Source organism: Trachinotus anak, unplaced genomic scaffold (assembly GCF_046630095.1).
Source record: "Trachinotus anak isolate AG129_WGS33_773 ecotype Australia unplaced genomic scaffold, CSIRO_AGI_Tana_v1 ptg000021l, whole genome shotgun sequence".
Classification (NCBI taxonomy): domain Eukaryota; kingdom Metazoa; phylum Chordata; class Actinopteri; order Carangiformes; family Carangidae; genus Trachinotus; species Trachinotus anak.
This window is the reverse complement of record NW_027273872.1, coordinates 20,180,576-20,197,644: the sequence shown is the minus strand read 5'-3', so window position 1 is coordinate 20,197,644 and position 17,069 is coordinate 20,180,576. Positions and strand designations below refer to the sequence as shown.

Here is a 17,069-nt window from a genome sequence, read left to right as displayed (position 1 = left end):
CACTCCTCCAGATCTCCTGTTAACCCAGGCTTGGTATGTGTGCACAGGCTGGGGAAGCAGGGATTGTAGGGAGAGCATGAAGCGATTCCTTCGCCGTGGCAAACCAACATGCTCCCTCAAGCGACGAAACAGGCAGCACAAAAGTTATAAGGTGCAAAAACTCTACTCCTGCCCTGCAGCCCAATCAGTGTTCACACCTTATCTCTTCTCTTAGGTTCCAAGACAGAAAACCAATTTATCTTCTTAGAAAAGGGGACACTGATAGAAGATTATGTCAGAGAGAGTTATTTTAGGTCTGTGCTCTTGGGAGACTGCAACCTTAGGGTTTAAATGAGGATTTTCATATGTTTTTTAATTAGATGCCAATAGACTACAAGTTTTTCATAGTATACCTAATGCTCTACATCGGTCGCTGCCAACCTTTTTTTTGTCAAATGTTCCTCCACAGCGCTGTCAGATGTACTCAAGCACCATTTCACTGATACCTCCTGTCATATTTGAAATACGTCCATTTAAACTGGATATTATTTAACACCATTGGTATATAAAAGTGGTTATTGTTACGATCAAATGTTCATATAATTGACCAGTCAGTGTTGGATTGATCAAGTCTACTGCTATAACTTGGAGTGGCAGCATCTGTTTCAACCATTTATCTATTGTATTTATGCAGTTTCAGTTTTGTTTTAGCCATTTCAAAACATTCATCCCTTACTTTTAATGAACTCTTTTGATTTCTCTGCTAACTACACAACCTCAGTTCTATAGTTTTTTTTCTTACACAACCTCAGTTGCCACATGTAGTCTTAATTGGTTATAGCAGACTCAACGTGGACATACACTATATATTTATATCAAATAATAATTTCTATTTTTTCAAGGTTATTCCCTTTGGTGTAGTCATCAGACATATGCACGATGTCAGAAGGGGAATAGTGAGAAAATGTGTGTACAGCTAGGGAGTAGCCAGCCAACATATTTCTAACGCTTCGCTACAAAGTTAAATCAGATATAATCAAAAAGCTGTAAGCTATGTAGCTCCGTCTTTAATTAGGTGAATTGATTGTATTAGTGTTAATGCTGGGGCTTGTTTAGAGCCATTTTGGCACAAATTTGTTGACACTTGACTAAATCTTACCCCCATTTGGGAGATACAGCTGCAGTTAGAAATTCCCCACATCTTCATTACGACTAGGAGGCTGATCAGGCTGAACAGTTATTCCCATCTGACTGCTCGTATGGTGGGAAAATAGCATTATCACGTGATTCTCAGTGGTAATGCCACTATATATGGTTCTGTTCAGCTGTTTCCCGCTGCACCTACAAGGTCCCAGACTGAAAGCTTCTGTCTATTAAAAAAATGAAAAAATGTTAAGTGTGCCCATGTCTATCCCTGTTATTCTACTTTGTCTCTCAGCTCCATCACCTCCACCAAGCCTTTATCTGGCGATCGGTGAATTTCTCTTAAGGAAAGCACATAGTTGAAATCCTTTACCACATTAACCTCTCACAGTGGAGATCAGCTGCACACACACACTGCCCTGTGAGACCTGAAGTCTCCTGCAGAATATCTTAAATCAGCTAGTGGTTTTTTTTGGGGGGTTTTTTTTCCACATTTCATCCACTCATTGAAGAGCTACACCTATTCTCACTCCAACAAAATTTCATGGAGGCAGTGATGCCCAGGGATAAAAGATATTCCCACTTGAAAAATACACCATGAGAACAAAAAGATCCACTGCTGGGCTCCAGGCATCTGCACACATGGAGTATTGTCTGATATTAAATTTTCAACAAGATGCAGACACTGAGAACATCCTGTACCTGCAGAGATATGCAACCATCTTTATTATCCTCTACTGTATGTCAGCCAGGTATTGCCATCTATGTCCTTTCTTTTGAGAAAATGTCAGGATAACGTAGCCGCCATGAGAGATGGCCAGATTGAATCTTTTCATCTCTATTCTCAAACCCACCCTCCTTCACGGACCCTGGCAGCTCTATCTCTGTTATATAGGCCAGGACATTTAACACAGCCTGGCCAAGTCATGTTGAACAGCCTGATGGTGACATCGGAGCCAAATAAAGAATATGGGAGGAGAGAGAAATGAAGGACACATTGACTCTTCACGGCGTCAGAAATAAGTGTTCTCCAGTGCTATTTAGGGCTGTTTAACTACTTATATGATGAGGAATGAACTGCTGGAACCTTCCGTTCTACTTGTTTTTTCTTGACATGAAATGTGAGGTCGTCCTTGTGTTGTCTTTTAAATGTAGAGTGAATATATGCTGCACTTAGCCTGCGAGTCATCAATATGCCAGCAAGCCAGTGAACCCGAGACAAGCTTCTGCACCTGTATTATATTTGCCAAATAAAGATATCCTGATTTTGATTCTGAGCAGGCACCAGTCAGATGGTGAAAAGTGAGCAGGACGGAGCAGAGTAAGGAAGGAGGGATGGGAGATACAATCACAGATGTCTTCTGAATTCTTTCAGGGGCCTGAACTTTTAAGAACTCTATCATAAAAGAAAATGAAAAATGTTACCCTGACTTTCTCTGTCTCTGTGTCTCTCATCCCACCTGCTCCTCCTTCCCCCAAAGTCCCTCAACCCTTTCTGTTTAACCCAGACTCACCAAGATAGTGGTGACTATGTACGTTCTGTTCTGCAGGCCGTAAGTCTCGTTGCTGCCTCTCATGAAGCTGGCCGTGGTCACGTACTTCTCATCTTCGTTCCAGTAGCCGACCTACGACAAGGAGAAAGTCATGATCCAGCGTCTGTATTTATTAAACTGATAAAAGATAAAAGTAAAATCCTGCACTTTGGCTCCTACTCACACATTTCAGAATAAAATCTATTCATCAAATTTCTTGTGACTAGAAAATGTGCTTAAATTTAAGAGAGCTTGAGAGGCTCGCCTTGATGGCGGAAGAACAGAAACTGAGGTGAGCACAAACCCTGTGTACATCGATCATGGGTCATGATGAATAATATGTTATCTGAAGTGTACGTTGATTTCTGAATATCTGAAGCAATACTGTAGGTATAATTCAGCATAAGGTAACTCTCCTGTTTGATTTGAACATTTGAAAGGTTACACCACGTTTTCATTTACCAGGGGTGCAAACAACAAACAAAGCCGACACTGATTTTGTTTGTCACTTTTCATGCATCCTCACAGTCTGCTCTTGTCAATGTGATACTGAGATTTTTACATGTATCAACCAGTGGCATAATTTCTGTCCTGCTCTGCTATGGTTTTCATTTTGTTTGCATTTCAGCTAGATTTGTATTATTTCACCCCTGCTTACACGCTTATACACTATATTATAATAAAAATTATATTTCACAAATTTCACATGTTCATTGACACTGGAGAAAAAATGAAAAAAATAAAATCAAATCACATTTTTTGCAGGAAAACCATATCACTGAATTATTTGTAGGGAATTTTTTAAAAGAATGAACAACAGTGCAGATGTAGCATGCAAACTTGTGTCTGCCACGTACATGAATAATCATGGAATCACTTGAGAACTGTTCTAAAAGGTTACTCTTACACTTTACAGTAAGTAGCAGTAACTCGCCTGTTCAGCGTGTCTTAATTGTGAGTCTTCTTTTTTTTTTTTTTTTTTACAGTCTTTGCCTCCTTAGGGCTTTGTTTAGTGTAATTCTTAGACGTTTGATAGATACAGGCCCAGACCTTTCCTACTTATTGTATAGTGTATAAGGAGAAAATAATAATAATACCAATAATAATAAGCTTGCAGGCACAGTTTCTAAATAGGTTCCTTCAGCAAGAATAAATATCTGAAACTGGAGCCTCAGGCCTTACCTTCTTGGGTCCAGATGGGGCCAGTTCCATGACGCTCACGGTGTAGTTGGTTCTGCGGCCTTTCTCGTTGAACTGAATGTGACCAGTCAATCCATCTATACGCACCTGTAATGGAGGCACAGATTTCGAATAAGTAACTCACAGACTCGGACTCGCCTGGCAGATGGGTAAATAATGGCTGCCGTGAAGCATATTCATACAAGCCATTTTGTTCACGTCTGCACCGACAGCAAGTGCTGGCATGCCACGCTTTTCACGCATTGCATGTCGAGCATAGTTTGCACATGTTTGTATAGTCTTCATTCGTGAAAGTCCACGGTGCCTGGGTCCCCATGGAGGTGAGTGACAGACGGTGTGCGTGTATGTGTACAGTGCAGTGTGTTTGTCTTGGCTGTGTGATGGAGTTAATTGAGCGAACACGGCTTCAATCTCCAGTCTATCTGCAGGCAGATGGCTAGATTGACTCAGAGCAGGCCTCTGCACAGCCACTCTGCAGACAGAGCCTCGGGCTGCAAACACACACACACACACACACATGTAATTCCATGTATGCCCTTGCAAACATCATGCATTTCTTATACACTATTCATTGTCTATGTAAATGGGGAAAATAAACAACATATTTGACTTTTGGTTGTCTTTTTAATTGGGAACTGTTTTTTTGCAAAGACTTAGAGTTTTAAATATAAAATAATGAATAATCTGTGTTCCTCGACATACATGGTCTTAGATGTAGGGGTTTGTCTGTGTGTGCACTGAGATCAAGAGGTCTCACAGCCAGTGCAGGATTTCCATTTCCACTGCCAAATATTACATCTCTAAACTCAATTGCTGATGTCATATTCCATGATGATCACAGCCGAGTGTTATGGCCCGCAGGTTTTGTTTACTAGCCATGATGTCACATTTGATACCGGAGAGCTCTCCCACGACTTAATGTGAACTTTACACGACAGAATGAGACCTAATTTGTTCAGCCAGCCCCGGCTCAGGAGCTGTTAGCCAATGTGCCACTCAAGAATTTGAGCAAGTGTGCGCACCAGTCCATATATGTATGTGTGTGTGTGTGGGTGTGTATTAGCATGTTTCTATGTATGTGCGCTGACCTGCTGCAGGGCTCTCTGGATATCTATGCCCTGTCCCCAGGGAGCTGGTGGGTTGGCAAGACACTCTCCAGCGTTGCCCCTGCGAGAAATGTCTATCCTCTGTCTCCTTAAATTCTGGAAGGCCGTGGACATGACTTTCACCCCGTCATACGTTAGAGCGCCTGTGTACTGCAAAGAGAGAGCAGACAATTCAAACAGAAGCAGCGATAATAAAAACTGATAAAGGTCTTGGCTGAAGAGAGGCGAGACATTTTGAGTTAAATTTTTTTTAGCTCTGTAAACACACAAATGTTTGGATTTGGAATCAATCCTCTATCTCAGCTGGTGGAACAGTTGTTATGGCTAAAAATCAATAATCATTTAATAGCAGAAATCCCACATCCGATTCAACAAACTCAAGGGGAGATAGGATCAAGGGCTATCTGCCCACCAAATTTAATGAAAACCCTTTCATAACTTTTCCCAATATGCTGCTGACAGTCACAAACAAACCTACTGACAGGGGAAATAACTACCTGCTAGGACGAGGTAACCCTAACCTCGCACAGAAAATCAGTTCTGATCATAACTCATAACAAAGAACACGGCTGGACTGACTTTGATAACATGACAGTGGAACTCTTAGTATATCCTGCTACTTTACGACTCCTTCGTCTTTAAAGACAGAATAAGGAAAATAAAAGAGGAGAGGGATGATAGATAGAGTGAAGGATAAATACTTTGAGTCCACTCTTGGGAACTTTGGAGTCTTTGTTGTCAAACTCCATCCACTGCTGGACGACGCGGCTGACGGTGGGCTCCGAGTTGTTGACGAGCTGGAAGCCGGTGATGTTCGCTCCACCTTTCCTCAGGTCTGTCAGGTCGATGTCCAGGAAACCCTGAGACAGAGAGAAGGATAGGCAGGGAGAATCTGTAAAAAAAACAACTGATGATTTTGCTTATCTGTACAGTTCATGATTATTGTGAGCAAAGCAGATTCCTGCCCATGATCTCTGTCTGGATCTCTGTCCGCTGGAGTGACAATCCTGCTTATTAGCTTGCGACCCCTTAAAGCAAATCAATGTCTACCTGCAACCCCTGGTCACAGGTTATGCTTCAAAGTGAACTTCAACCATGAGCAGTTCAAAGACAGAGTCCAAAGTGAGAGTTTTTCTTTGGAAATTCTCTTATTTGAAGGATTTTTAGAGGCCTGAGGGGTTCAGCTTATCCAGCATGTCACCAAAATCCCAAAATTTGAAAAACAGTAGAAAAACAAATTTATATGTCATATGTTTTGGTTTGTTTCTTATCCATTTAATCATTTTTTGGCCCTAATGAATGTTCATTGGACCCTTTAGGGGGTCCCAATCTTCAGGCTGGGAACCACCTTCCTAGATGATGAACAGGATAAAAAAAAACAGAAATAAAAATATTCCTGCCACCCATTTGTTTGTGGACTTTCCTTTAAGCGTTGCTCTTTTTTCTTGTTAATTGCTTGGTAATCTAAAAACAGGCGACATGTGAAACCGGTGGCAAGGGGAAAAAAATAAGCATTATTTTCTTTCAGAGGCTGAAAAGGCTGGAAACCAGTGGGTAATTCTGGAGAATGCATTGTGGTAATTGTTTCTGACTCTCCCATCAAAAGTACAAAGGTTAATTGCATTATGAAAACAATGTTTTTTTTTCTTTTTCACTTAGAGGGGTTATCCCATTGAGCAGACTCCATCCCTGTCTTTCCCGAGGGACATAAGTAGTGAGAAAGAAAATAGAAAACCTCATTTCATGTCGGGAGCAGGCCACAGCTAATCTCTGATAGACTGAGTCCTCATAGGCTACTGTTAACAACGGCAGGATCAAACCCTTATGGGCTACTGTGAACAATGCAAGGGATGCCTCAGGCAGAGTAGAATGGAGAAAGGAAGCGATTTACTGTAATGGTATCTCCTACTCGTATTTGTTCCCCTGACTATTATGTGAAGAAGACTGTTTTTCAGAGCGGGAGAAAGGCAGCAGAGGAGGAGAGGCAGTCTCTCAGTAGGCCGCCTGTTAGCGTGGGGAGAAGAAGAGGCAGACAAATGGGAATGGGGTGGGAGTAGAGAACGAGTGGGAGAGGGGGCGAGAAGATCTGACTGTGATTTGTCTAAGATTTAAGAGCAAAGTTTTGACTGATGAGAAGAAAAGGTGCCTCGCTGGATTGTCTCCTGCTCGCCTGACAACACGCGCCTTTCTATCCTTTTTTTCTTTCGTCTCTGCTCTGATAATATTTTCACGCCATTTGAAGTTCGGCTCTCTCTCAGCCATAAGCCTGTCTCAAACTCTCACTTGTTTACTTTCCCTGATCTTCACATCCGTACAGTAAGGACAAATTAAGTCAAGTAAAAGTGGCTGGCGGTTAAGTAGCGCAATGCTCAAACTGTTTGACGCCCTTTATCTTTTGTGAAAGGTCGGACTGGTACAGAACGAAGGCTAGCTCAAGCTTCAGAAGACCCCCCCCCCCCCCCCCCCCCCCCCCACATCTCCTCTCATCAATGTCTCCCTAAAGTGCCTGTGTGCGTTGCCAGGTGTCCATATTTCTCAGCTGAGCAGACAGAGTTGTCTTTTTTTCTGCTCCACATGTGAACTAATGCAGTGCAGTGAGCTGAAGAGGTTACTATAGAAACCAGCCTTTCTAACACTGGACGTGGGGGGGATATCTCTGACAGATATTTTAACCACATTTAAGAATTTATTCAAATTCTTTCTTATTCCCTCTATTGCACTATGCTCTGTTTTTCAGCTGTGCACGCACACACCTGCAGTTGTACACGCGAGTAAGTAAATTAGTAAAATTATAAAAAGGTGCAAGGACATAGAAAAGTAATTTTTTTTTAGCACAAACCTTTTTAATGGGCCCATTATAAATGACGGTGGCCACTTTGCGTATCAGCTGTTATTACCGGCCAAGTCTTATCATTTAAAATTAAATCTGGCAAACTGGCCAGACAAGAGAGATTGAGCCAATCTAAAAACCCCAGCAGTGAGAAATTGTTCAAGCCAGCAGCTGCATATTAATACTGTTATTACTACAGCTTCTGTTGATGTCAATTTTCTCTTCATTTGGCTGCATTTAGTGTGACTGCACAGTGCTGTAGGGGTCTGCATACCATTTGCACTGAGAAAATGGCAGCAGACAAAGAAAGCTAATGGATATAAGCTTGCATACATTGGCTCCCTGACCTTTTTCTGTCACTGTGAGTCAGCAGAGATTTCTGTCTCTGGCTGTCACAGCTTTCCCCACTTGTACCTCACTGTAAGTCTACTACTGTGCTGTTGTTATGTCTGCAGGTTTGACAGTGCAGGGAAAGAATGTATGATGTAGCTGGAGAGGAAAATAGGATGAGAGAACGTAAGAGACATGAAACCAGATTTTTTTAAGGCTAAATTCTCAGGTACATAAAAGTCTATTAAACTGGTAATAAAGTACTGGAAGTCTGGAATCCTGTTTAAAGCCACATTTTACAGCGATGCAAAATACCGGCGGGGTATAAAAGTAGTTAGAGACCTATGTGGAAAATCTCTGATGGTTGCTTACCAGGTTAGCCAGGATGTAGTGATAGCTCTTTGCATTCTTGCCTTGTTCAACGATCTGGAAGACAAGAGTAGAGGAGAAACAGAGAATGAAATGCCTTTGCTATAAAAAAACAGAAGGTCGGTTTGTGTGTTTGTGTGTGTTGTTGTGTGTCTGCCGCTAAGAGAGCGAGGGGAGGCTTTTGACAGGGTCTCAGCAGCACGCCTGGTACAGTGTACAGTAATTGACCTTGTGCAAGACAGACAGAAAGAAGGTTCACAGGAAGAGACTGAATGATTAAAGAACCACTTTATATAGGGGTGGCTAACTTCATAAATGTCAGCTTTAGTCTTTGTGTAAAAAGGCAACATATTAATAGATTCCCAACTCCACACAATAACATGTCATGAAAGTAGCTGAAAGAAAATGACAGTTCTGGAGTCAGTTAGAAACTCCTCTCCTCTCCTCTCCTCTCCTCTGTTGAAATGTATTACTGTTCCTTTGGCCAAACACCAAATAAAACATAATCCCAAAACATAATAAAACATCTACCACACACACACACCCACCATTAATACTATTCATATATCACAATAGCCACTAAATTAATGACCCTAACCGTAACTCTTAGAGTCACAATACATAAGCACAAATAAAGGCAGTCACACCCTTAAACAACCCACACTGAACATTTAAAAAAAGAGAGGAATAATAATTTTACCACAAAATAAACAACTAAATAAGAAGAGTCAATTGGCTAAATAATAGTAGTAGGAAATGAATGTATCCATAAATTAATATTTAATGCTGCCAAGTCAACCTGTTGTAAAAACTGCAATTAGTCATCAGTTTGTTCACTACAATGTTTGCTCCCTCCTGCTCTTTCCTCTGTTTTCAGTATGGTTCCCCTGAGAGATCTGATTTGATCTTTGATCTAATATTAAATAACATACAATACTCTACATCCCCGTAACTTCTTCATTGGCTAACAATATCATCAAACAATGCAGTCTGTCAGGGCTGAACTGTGCAAAAGCCCCTCTCCCACGCCTACTGTACACTCCATCTCTCTTCTGCCTACACTGCTGTCATTCTGCAACGGCGGGCGACACAGGTCAGCCGAGCACCTAGGGTCAAGGCAGTTTGAACATCACAGTGGGAGGTGTGTAGTGTAGTAGTGTAGTGCCAGAACCTTTTTTTTTTTTTTATAAATGAAATGGGTATTTCAAGCCAGTGGCTGGTGGCGAATGTCTAAATCGCCTGTGCCTACACAACGAGCTTGTTGTACTGTACAACAACTGTAAGTGAGAGTGTATGTGTCATCACAACATACTGGCCAATCACATAACATAAGGCCGAGTGGGCAGCAGTAATTTAAAAACCATGCACCATTCAGTTAATAGCCTTAGCACAGAGGATTAAGAATTTCACTGTCTCCGTTCAGGCACTCTGAATGACCTCACTCTTCCTCTCTGTGAGCATTTCCCCCTATGCGTACTGAGTCGAGTGTACTCATTTGTTTGTGTGTGTGTGTCTAATGATGCTGTAGGTCATGACAGAAGGTGGCATTTGTTATTAATGGTGACCCCAGCACAAGGCGGGCCCTGCAGCCGAGCCCCGGGCAAGGAAAATCTAGAGGGGAGGAGGAGTGACACACACAAGCGCTGACATCAACACACCGTACACGGGGGACAAACACACACATAACTGCCACAGTGGGCTGTCAAATGGAAATGTTTTGGATGAGAGTAGATTTTTAATTATACATGCAGATTTGAAGAGTCATTCAGAGTTTAGGCCCAAGAGAACGGGTCATTTTTTTTCTATGTGTAGGAAACCAGACTCTGAGATTCCTGTTCTGTGACATTATCGTATGAGAATCTGAGTAGAATGAGATGAACACAGTGAGTGAGTTTAAAGAGCAAAAGAGGCAGAAGTGTTGTGTGTGTCTGTGTAAATGTATGTGTTCGCCATTGTTTGGGTGCACGGGCAGGGCAGCGTGGCGACAGGGACCAGATGTGGGTGATTGATGGCAGCAGTCTGAATGGAGAACTTCTGAGGCTCAGCTCCTGTAAACTGGTGAGAACCCATGCAATAACCTTAACTGTAGACACCGGGCCATCAATAACATTCACCCAGAGCGTAGCCTACACTATCTGTGTGTGCATGTGTGTGTGTGTGTGTGTGTGTGTGTATGTGTGTGTATGTGTGTGTGCGTGCATGTGTGTGTTTTTTTTCTTATAAACAACAATGTACTTAAACAGAGAAGAAACAAAAAATGATTACAATCTGGCTGGAAATCATAAATCATGTAAGTGGCATCAACAAGTAAAACAAAATATAAAAATATAACAAATACGTTATATTTATGTGTCAAATCTTTTAGTTTATAACACCTTTCTCACAGCGGACATTTTGACTTGTCAGAGTGGGAAAAGCACAGATCAAACAAATGCTGAGTGAGTATCAGAGCCCCGGAGCTAGCTGGAAAACACTTACGCCTGTGCTTTTTAGTTTACCGTCATTTTTTTGAAGGAACTGGTTCTTGATTTCAGACAGACAAAAGCAGGCTTCCCATTTCTAGCCCACTGAAAAGACAAACTGTCACTGGCAGACTTTATTAGCTGCAGTTAGCCAGCTAATTAAGCTAACTTTAGCTACATTAATTGGTTGAAGAAGCCATCTCTGGCTGACGTTTTAAGGTTTTTAACTGGCTTCTTTTAAAACAATGACCATATAAAAGAGTTTAATAAATGCAATTGATAGCTACACGCAATATATCATGCTAAAAGAGTTCTCTAGTTCTTGAGGCTAAAGCTAACAGGTACCAGGCAAAAAAGCCAAAACCTCACCAGCTGATGTTTGAATGAATAATTACATAAAGTTTTTTTTTTTTTTTAACTAGAGTGTACAGTTAGTCCTTGTGTTATGAAAGCAAGTATGAAAAGGGTAAATGTAAGAGCACACTGTTATTTCATTCCCTCACATTCTTGTTTCGCTACTTATTAGCCTGTACTTCTTCATATTTTTAGAGTCAATGTTTTAATTGTTTGTTTTTTTTGTTTTTTTTTGGCTCCTTAGCCTTGGAAGTAATGCTTGTTTACTATTGTTAGCTTTAAGCTAGTTAGCCAGACTTGTTAATATTTCCTTAGACCACTGTTTAATCATTTTCTTCCAGTTTTTCTCTTGTGTTTTTGGGTTTAGGAAAGGGCAAAAAAAAAAAAAAATCCAAACCCTTTAAATGCTGAGTTTAACTCTTACTACAGCTCTTGTACACCTCTTCAACATGCAGAGAAATCCTAGGCTTGACAGATCTACCATGCCTAGTTACAGTTGCTAAGCTGTGATTGGATAATCTCTGCTCAGAGGAGGATGCCAGAAGCCTTGTTTTTTTTGAATAGGACAGAGGTGAGTAAGCGATGATGCTATCACAGAAGAACTGTCGGCTCCAAATGCCAATGCTGTGTTATTTATTGCTCCTGTCCTTGATGCTCCAGAGACTAAACACGACAGAGGGCCGCCAACCAACCCCCACTCTGTGACTGTCTCTCTCTCCTTTGTTCATCTGATTAAAACATGCACAGCCTTGAGTTTAGCTGTGTTTTTAAAATGTGTTCAGTATATTTTTTCCTGAAGTAGAAAATTAATGTGCAGGCTAATGACTGAGCTTATAGTAAGATTCATATTATGTCCAAAAGGAAAATTCATTGATCATTTTTGTGTTATCTGGAGCTAATACTGTACATATACGGTAAATACCAATGCAATTACATAATCTCTTATTACTTCAAAAACAGAGAAAAGCGCTTCACCTTTTTGAGGATGCCAGTGAGCCTCTCAGTCTCACAGTCGATGATGATCTGGCCCTCCTTCCTCTTGTCCAAATCCTGGAACACTTTCAGGAAAGAGGCCTCTGTCATGGTCTCAACATTAACCGAGGTCACCAGCCAGTTCTTCTCTGCTGCTGTGTCCAGGACCTTCTGCAGCACTGACAGGCCTGGTGAGAAGAATGGAATGAGGTGAAATTCTCATGGAAATGTATAGGGACCAGTTTTGGTTCAACTGGAGAGGAGAAACTCTGGGTGCTAAATGTGTGTGTCTTTACACCAAAAGTTCTGCAAAGAAGATGAATGAATTGATAAATGATAGCTGGTATTCATTTACTGAAAGTGATCCTATATTTTATTAGGCAGCATGAGACATATATTATGTGCAGGGTAATCTTTTACTGTAAGTAGTTATATTATGAGCTGAGAGATAAATTAAACCAACCTGAGAACAAACAGAAGCTGTGCGGAAAACCAAACTATTCGCTATAAGCTTATCCATCAGAAACTCCCCTGTAGCTTTGATGATAAAGTGTAATGAGCGGGACAGTCCATTAAGCACACTGACATGTACAGGTGTGCTTTTCCAGCTCGTACAGCGCCAGGCTAAATGATCACCACTTTCACACTAACAAATAATCAGACCGTGCATCATCACAGATGACATGCTCACAGCCAGCTTTACACCATCCAAGCACCAATTACAGGTGGCGTTACTCAATTACACTGTCACCAATATGCTGAGGAAACTCTTGAGCATCATGGAGAAAGGGGTAGAGCAGCCAATGAGTTAGGGGCTCATGCTAAGACAGGAAATAAAAGGCGATTAGAGAACACATTGATCTTGAGCTGTGATTTACAATCTGACTCAGTGTTGTACTCCTTTGCTGCTGGCAGTAGACCAATCAGATTCCTCGCGAGCTGGCAGCCACTGTAGTTCCAGAGAGTAAATAAAGTAATTTCATCCGCAGCAGACTAGCAGCCATTACCCAAATGAATTATAGCAATTACAAAATTTAGAAATGTAAACTAATACATGATGTAGCTGTAGCCCGACATGAAGCTGGCAAACACTACTAAAGCCATTATGGGCCTGCAGTTGATGTGCTTTGCATATCCTCCATGCTTGTTTGTTCATGTTCATACAGGCATTTTATGCACATTTAGCAAGTGTAAAAACGGCTTATTCAGTACAACCATGAAAACACACAGCTTGTCACAAGAAGAATGAGAAATGCAGTCAGAGCCTCTGAAAGATGATTGCCCAGCCTTATTAGAATGCACACCAGCTGCTCTCCAGGCAATTCCTGCTGCCTATTTGACACAAGGTCATTAAGAAATAAAAAGATGGATGGTGTTTCACCTGCAAATATGACCACAATACAGTACATGTAAATAAATCAGTCAACCAGAAAAAACACTCAAGGATGCTGAATGGAAATGATACACAGCATTACTGGAAAGGTACATGGCAACTTTTATCGTGTCTCTCCCTATTCGTTGTTGCTCATGAGAGAATAACTATATTCCTTGGTAGGCATGGGAACACAGGAGGCAGTTAGTCATGGCCATGAATAAAGTCAGTGGGTCCTGAGGAGAATGGACAACTGTTCTTGAATGGAGTCAAGTCTTGGTGTCAATGGAGGGTTTCAGCACCATGGACAGCTCCACACAATGTCATGTTTTGAAAAGGAGGCTGTGTCTGAAGCGTTTCACTTCTCTCTACCTTTTTATTCTTTTGTTCTTTTGTTCTTTTATTCCTTTGTTCTCTCCCTAATCATCTTTCATCTCTCCCATCATCTTTATGTGTCTGTTTGTTTTATGAATCTGGTTCCGCATTATGTACATTATGTTCCAGCACTTGAACATACAGCTGGGCGGCAGTCAAGATGCGCTAAAACTAGTGCTTGAATCTCATTAACGCTTAGTGTCGACAATGTTCTACGCTGTAATGCATTACAAAGAGACCTGGAGTCAGCTTTACTTCAGTGTTATCAGTGTGGCTGAACCATTTCCATAATTTTTCTCTGGTCCTCATTCCTCCCCTGCTTACTTCCCCCTTTTTTTTTTTTGGCTCATTGTGTTTGCATTGAATATCTTCTCGCCTCTTTAAATGTAGCTATGTGCCCGGATGCTCCACTATAAATCAGAGTATGCCTGACAGGGAGGCTTGTAGGACTAGCCAAGGTAAAATGGTCCTCCAAAGGCATCCTGGAAGAGAATAATATCATAATAGAATCTGGCTGTCATAAGCACCCTTTTGGCCAGAGGCACTACACGGAGACCAGGGAACCAGGCAATAGAGAGAAGAGAAAATAACACTTTGGGAAACCATTTCCTGAATATTGTTTATGATAGGTTTAATGGGCTATCAAATTTGTTTTCCTGTTCTTGGCTTTTGGAAATAAAAATGAGAGGCACTTTTATTAGCAGATGCTGAGCGGTAAGACAGCAAGACAGATGTTAATAGAAACAGGGGAAGATGTTAAAGCTCTGGAAAGTGAGAATGCCAATAGTATATGTGTATGTCCTTGTCCACTTCTGATAAAGGACTAAGAAACTGGGAAAAGTAGAAATATAAATATGTATCGAATAGAAATACATTAGACTAGAAAGTAGAGAGCTTTTGGCCTCTTCAAAGGCCATATCACCAAGAGGTGATATTGACATTGGAAGGAGCACACTTCATGCACACACACACACACACACACAAACATAGACAAATTCCTCACAACTAAATGTGATTTTTCTTGAAGGCTTAAAATAACCCTGTAGGAAGGGTGACTGCAGCATAGTATCCAGGCAACAGAGGACTACTGATATGGATTCCACTGGCTCCATCCCACCACTCAATCACACAGGGGTGACCCTGCACACACACACACGTACACAGTTTGTGAGTGGCTAATGAATGGATCACAGAAGATTAAAAAAAGAAATCTGTGGGACATGTGTGGCGCTACGGCCGTCATACATCAATAGGACTAGTGACCACTGTGAAATCTCCCCTGTCAACGCTTGATAGTGCGCTGTGCAGAGTGACATGATGGCATCCGTCTTTTAAAGCTGACTTAAGCCTGTTTATTTCTCTCACACGAGTCAAAAACATCAGCAGATAAAAGTCGCAGTAAGCCCTCATGTTATCGCGTGCAAATTTGGTTCAGCAAAAAGCACATACAAATATGAAGTGTGCATGCTTTGGGCCACACGCACACAGACACGGACACACACACACACACACACACAAATACACCCATCATTGGTCATGCTCCAAAACCCACAACACCTGGGACAGATGGCATGGCATTATGGGAGGGGTACCGCTGATTGGCTCGAGAGGGGATGAAGAGAAGGAAGCAGGAGGCCGACAGGTGTGCAGTTTTATTTCTGTCTGCCTCTGCAAAAGTGCTATTGAGATGTTTAAATTGATCACTGAAGCACTTTTTTTCGACTGTAAAAGCCACTGTAGTGACATGGTTTACTGCTGCCGACTGCTCAATGAAAAGCTTAATCTTTTGTTCCACTGTGAGATTTATCTGCTAGACACTGCAGGTCAATGTTTCTTTTCTGTGTTTGCTGTCTGTACAGAGACGTCGTTCTCAAATGAATGTTCTGATGGCTGCTCATTTCTGCACAATGGCTACAATTGACCTCATTGCTGTCGCCATGGCAATCTGAAGACGACTAATAGTGGTTGGCTTAACGGCTGGTGCTGGCTCTGACTCTCTTTATGTGCACATAGTAGAGCTGCACTTTTGATTTATATTTAACAAATTCTGCGGCAAAACATGGCATTTTGATGCTACAAGATGGATGAGGACGATATGGCATTTAATAAAAGTATAGAAATAAAAATGTCCACATGTAAAGTCATATGCCAAAGATGTATGAAATCAAATAAAGGCTATATAAATGTCCTACCTGAATCAGAACTGTACATGTAGACAAACTTGGTCCATCCATAGTGATCAATCACTCCCACCAGAGCGTCCTGGAGCTCAGGCCTCAGCTGGATGACAAACTGGTTGGCCGTCTCGATGGGGAAGGACGGCGTAACGAAGCAGACATGCAGCGCTCCGCAGAAGGACATGAGCATGTTGACTGTCTTCCTGTCATACAGACCAATGATGGCGTACACACCTTTGGAGAACTGGGAGCAAACTGTGAGAGAGAGAAAGATTGAGATGGGACAAGAGGAAAGTTAGTCTCTGGACTTTTCTAATTAGAGGACTATGGAGTATTTGTATTAAACTGAGTAAAACTGAAAGTGAACGCCTGGGCAATTATACTGGGAGAAATGAAATGAATACAACCTCTTTCAATCAAGTAGGCACTTACTAGTCTGCTGCACACCAATATTTTGTCAGCAAGAAACATAAAATGTAATGTAATTGTAAGATTTTCAACAGTGGGAATTTTAAGCTTCATTCATTTAACAGCATAAACCAATTAACACTTTGTACAATAGGCAATAAAAATAAAATCTGATTGTCTGTAATGTCTTGTTTCTTATTATGTAAGGTATGAATTACATTTAGCTTTGTAATGACTGCACTTTAAATCATATCCTATAGATTTCCTCATGTAGGAGTCAAACATATATTGAATTAGAGCTGAAAGTCGATCAAATCAGTTAGTCGTTGGGTATTTGAACACATAACCTTTGACTCTGGAAATTATAATGGTCATTTTCACTAATGTTTTATAGACCAAGCAATGAATCAATCCATTGAAAAAAAATTAAAATGATTGATAATGGAAATAGGTTATTGAA

At 41.2% G+C, this 17,069-nt stretch overlaps 1 protein-coding gene across 5 annotated transcripts in view; it reads right to left on the bottom strand.

Annotated features, from left to right (window-relative positions):
- Positions 1-17,069, bottom strand: part of gria1a (glutamate receptor, ionotropic, AMPA 1a) — a 70,420-nt gene that overhangs the window by 36,818 nt on the left and 16,533 nt on the right. For all 5 annotated transcript variants that reach the window (XR_011684473.1, XM_071457581.1, XM_071457579.1 and 2 more), the window contains exons 3-9: positions 16,217-16,456; positions 12,281-12,465; positions 8,493-8,546; positions 5,662-5,820; positions 4,943-5,110; positions 3,837-3,941; positions 2,637-2,747 (exon numbers count right to left, since the gene is read on the bottom strand). Coding sequence is in view for 4 of the 5 variants with exons in the window: in XM_071457581.1 (XP_071313682.1) it covers positions 2,637-2,747; positions 3,837-3,941; positions 4,943-5,110; positions 5,662-5,820; positions 8,493-8,546; positions 12,281-12,465; positions 16,217-16,456 (1,022 nt within the window). In the remaining variant the exon portion in view is untranslated. The remainder of the gene's footprint in view (positions 1-2,636; positions 2,748-3,836; positions 3,942-4,942; positions 5,111-5,661; positions 5,821-8,492; positions 8,547-12,280; positions 12,466-16,216; positions 16,457-17,069) is intronic.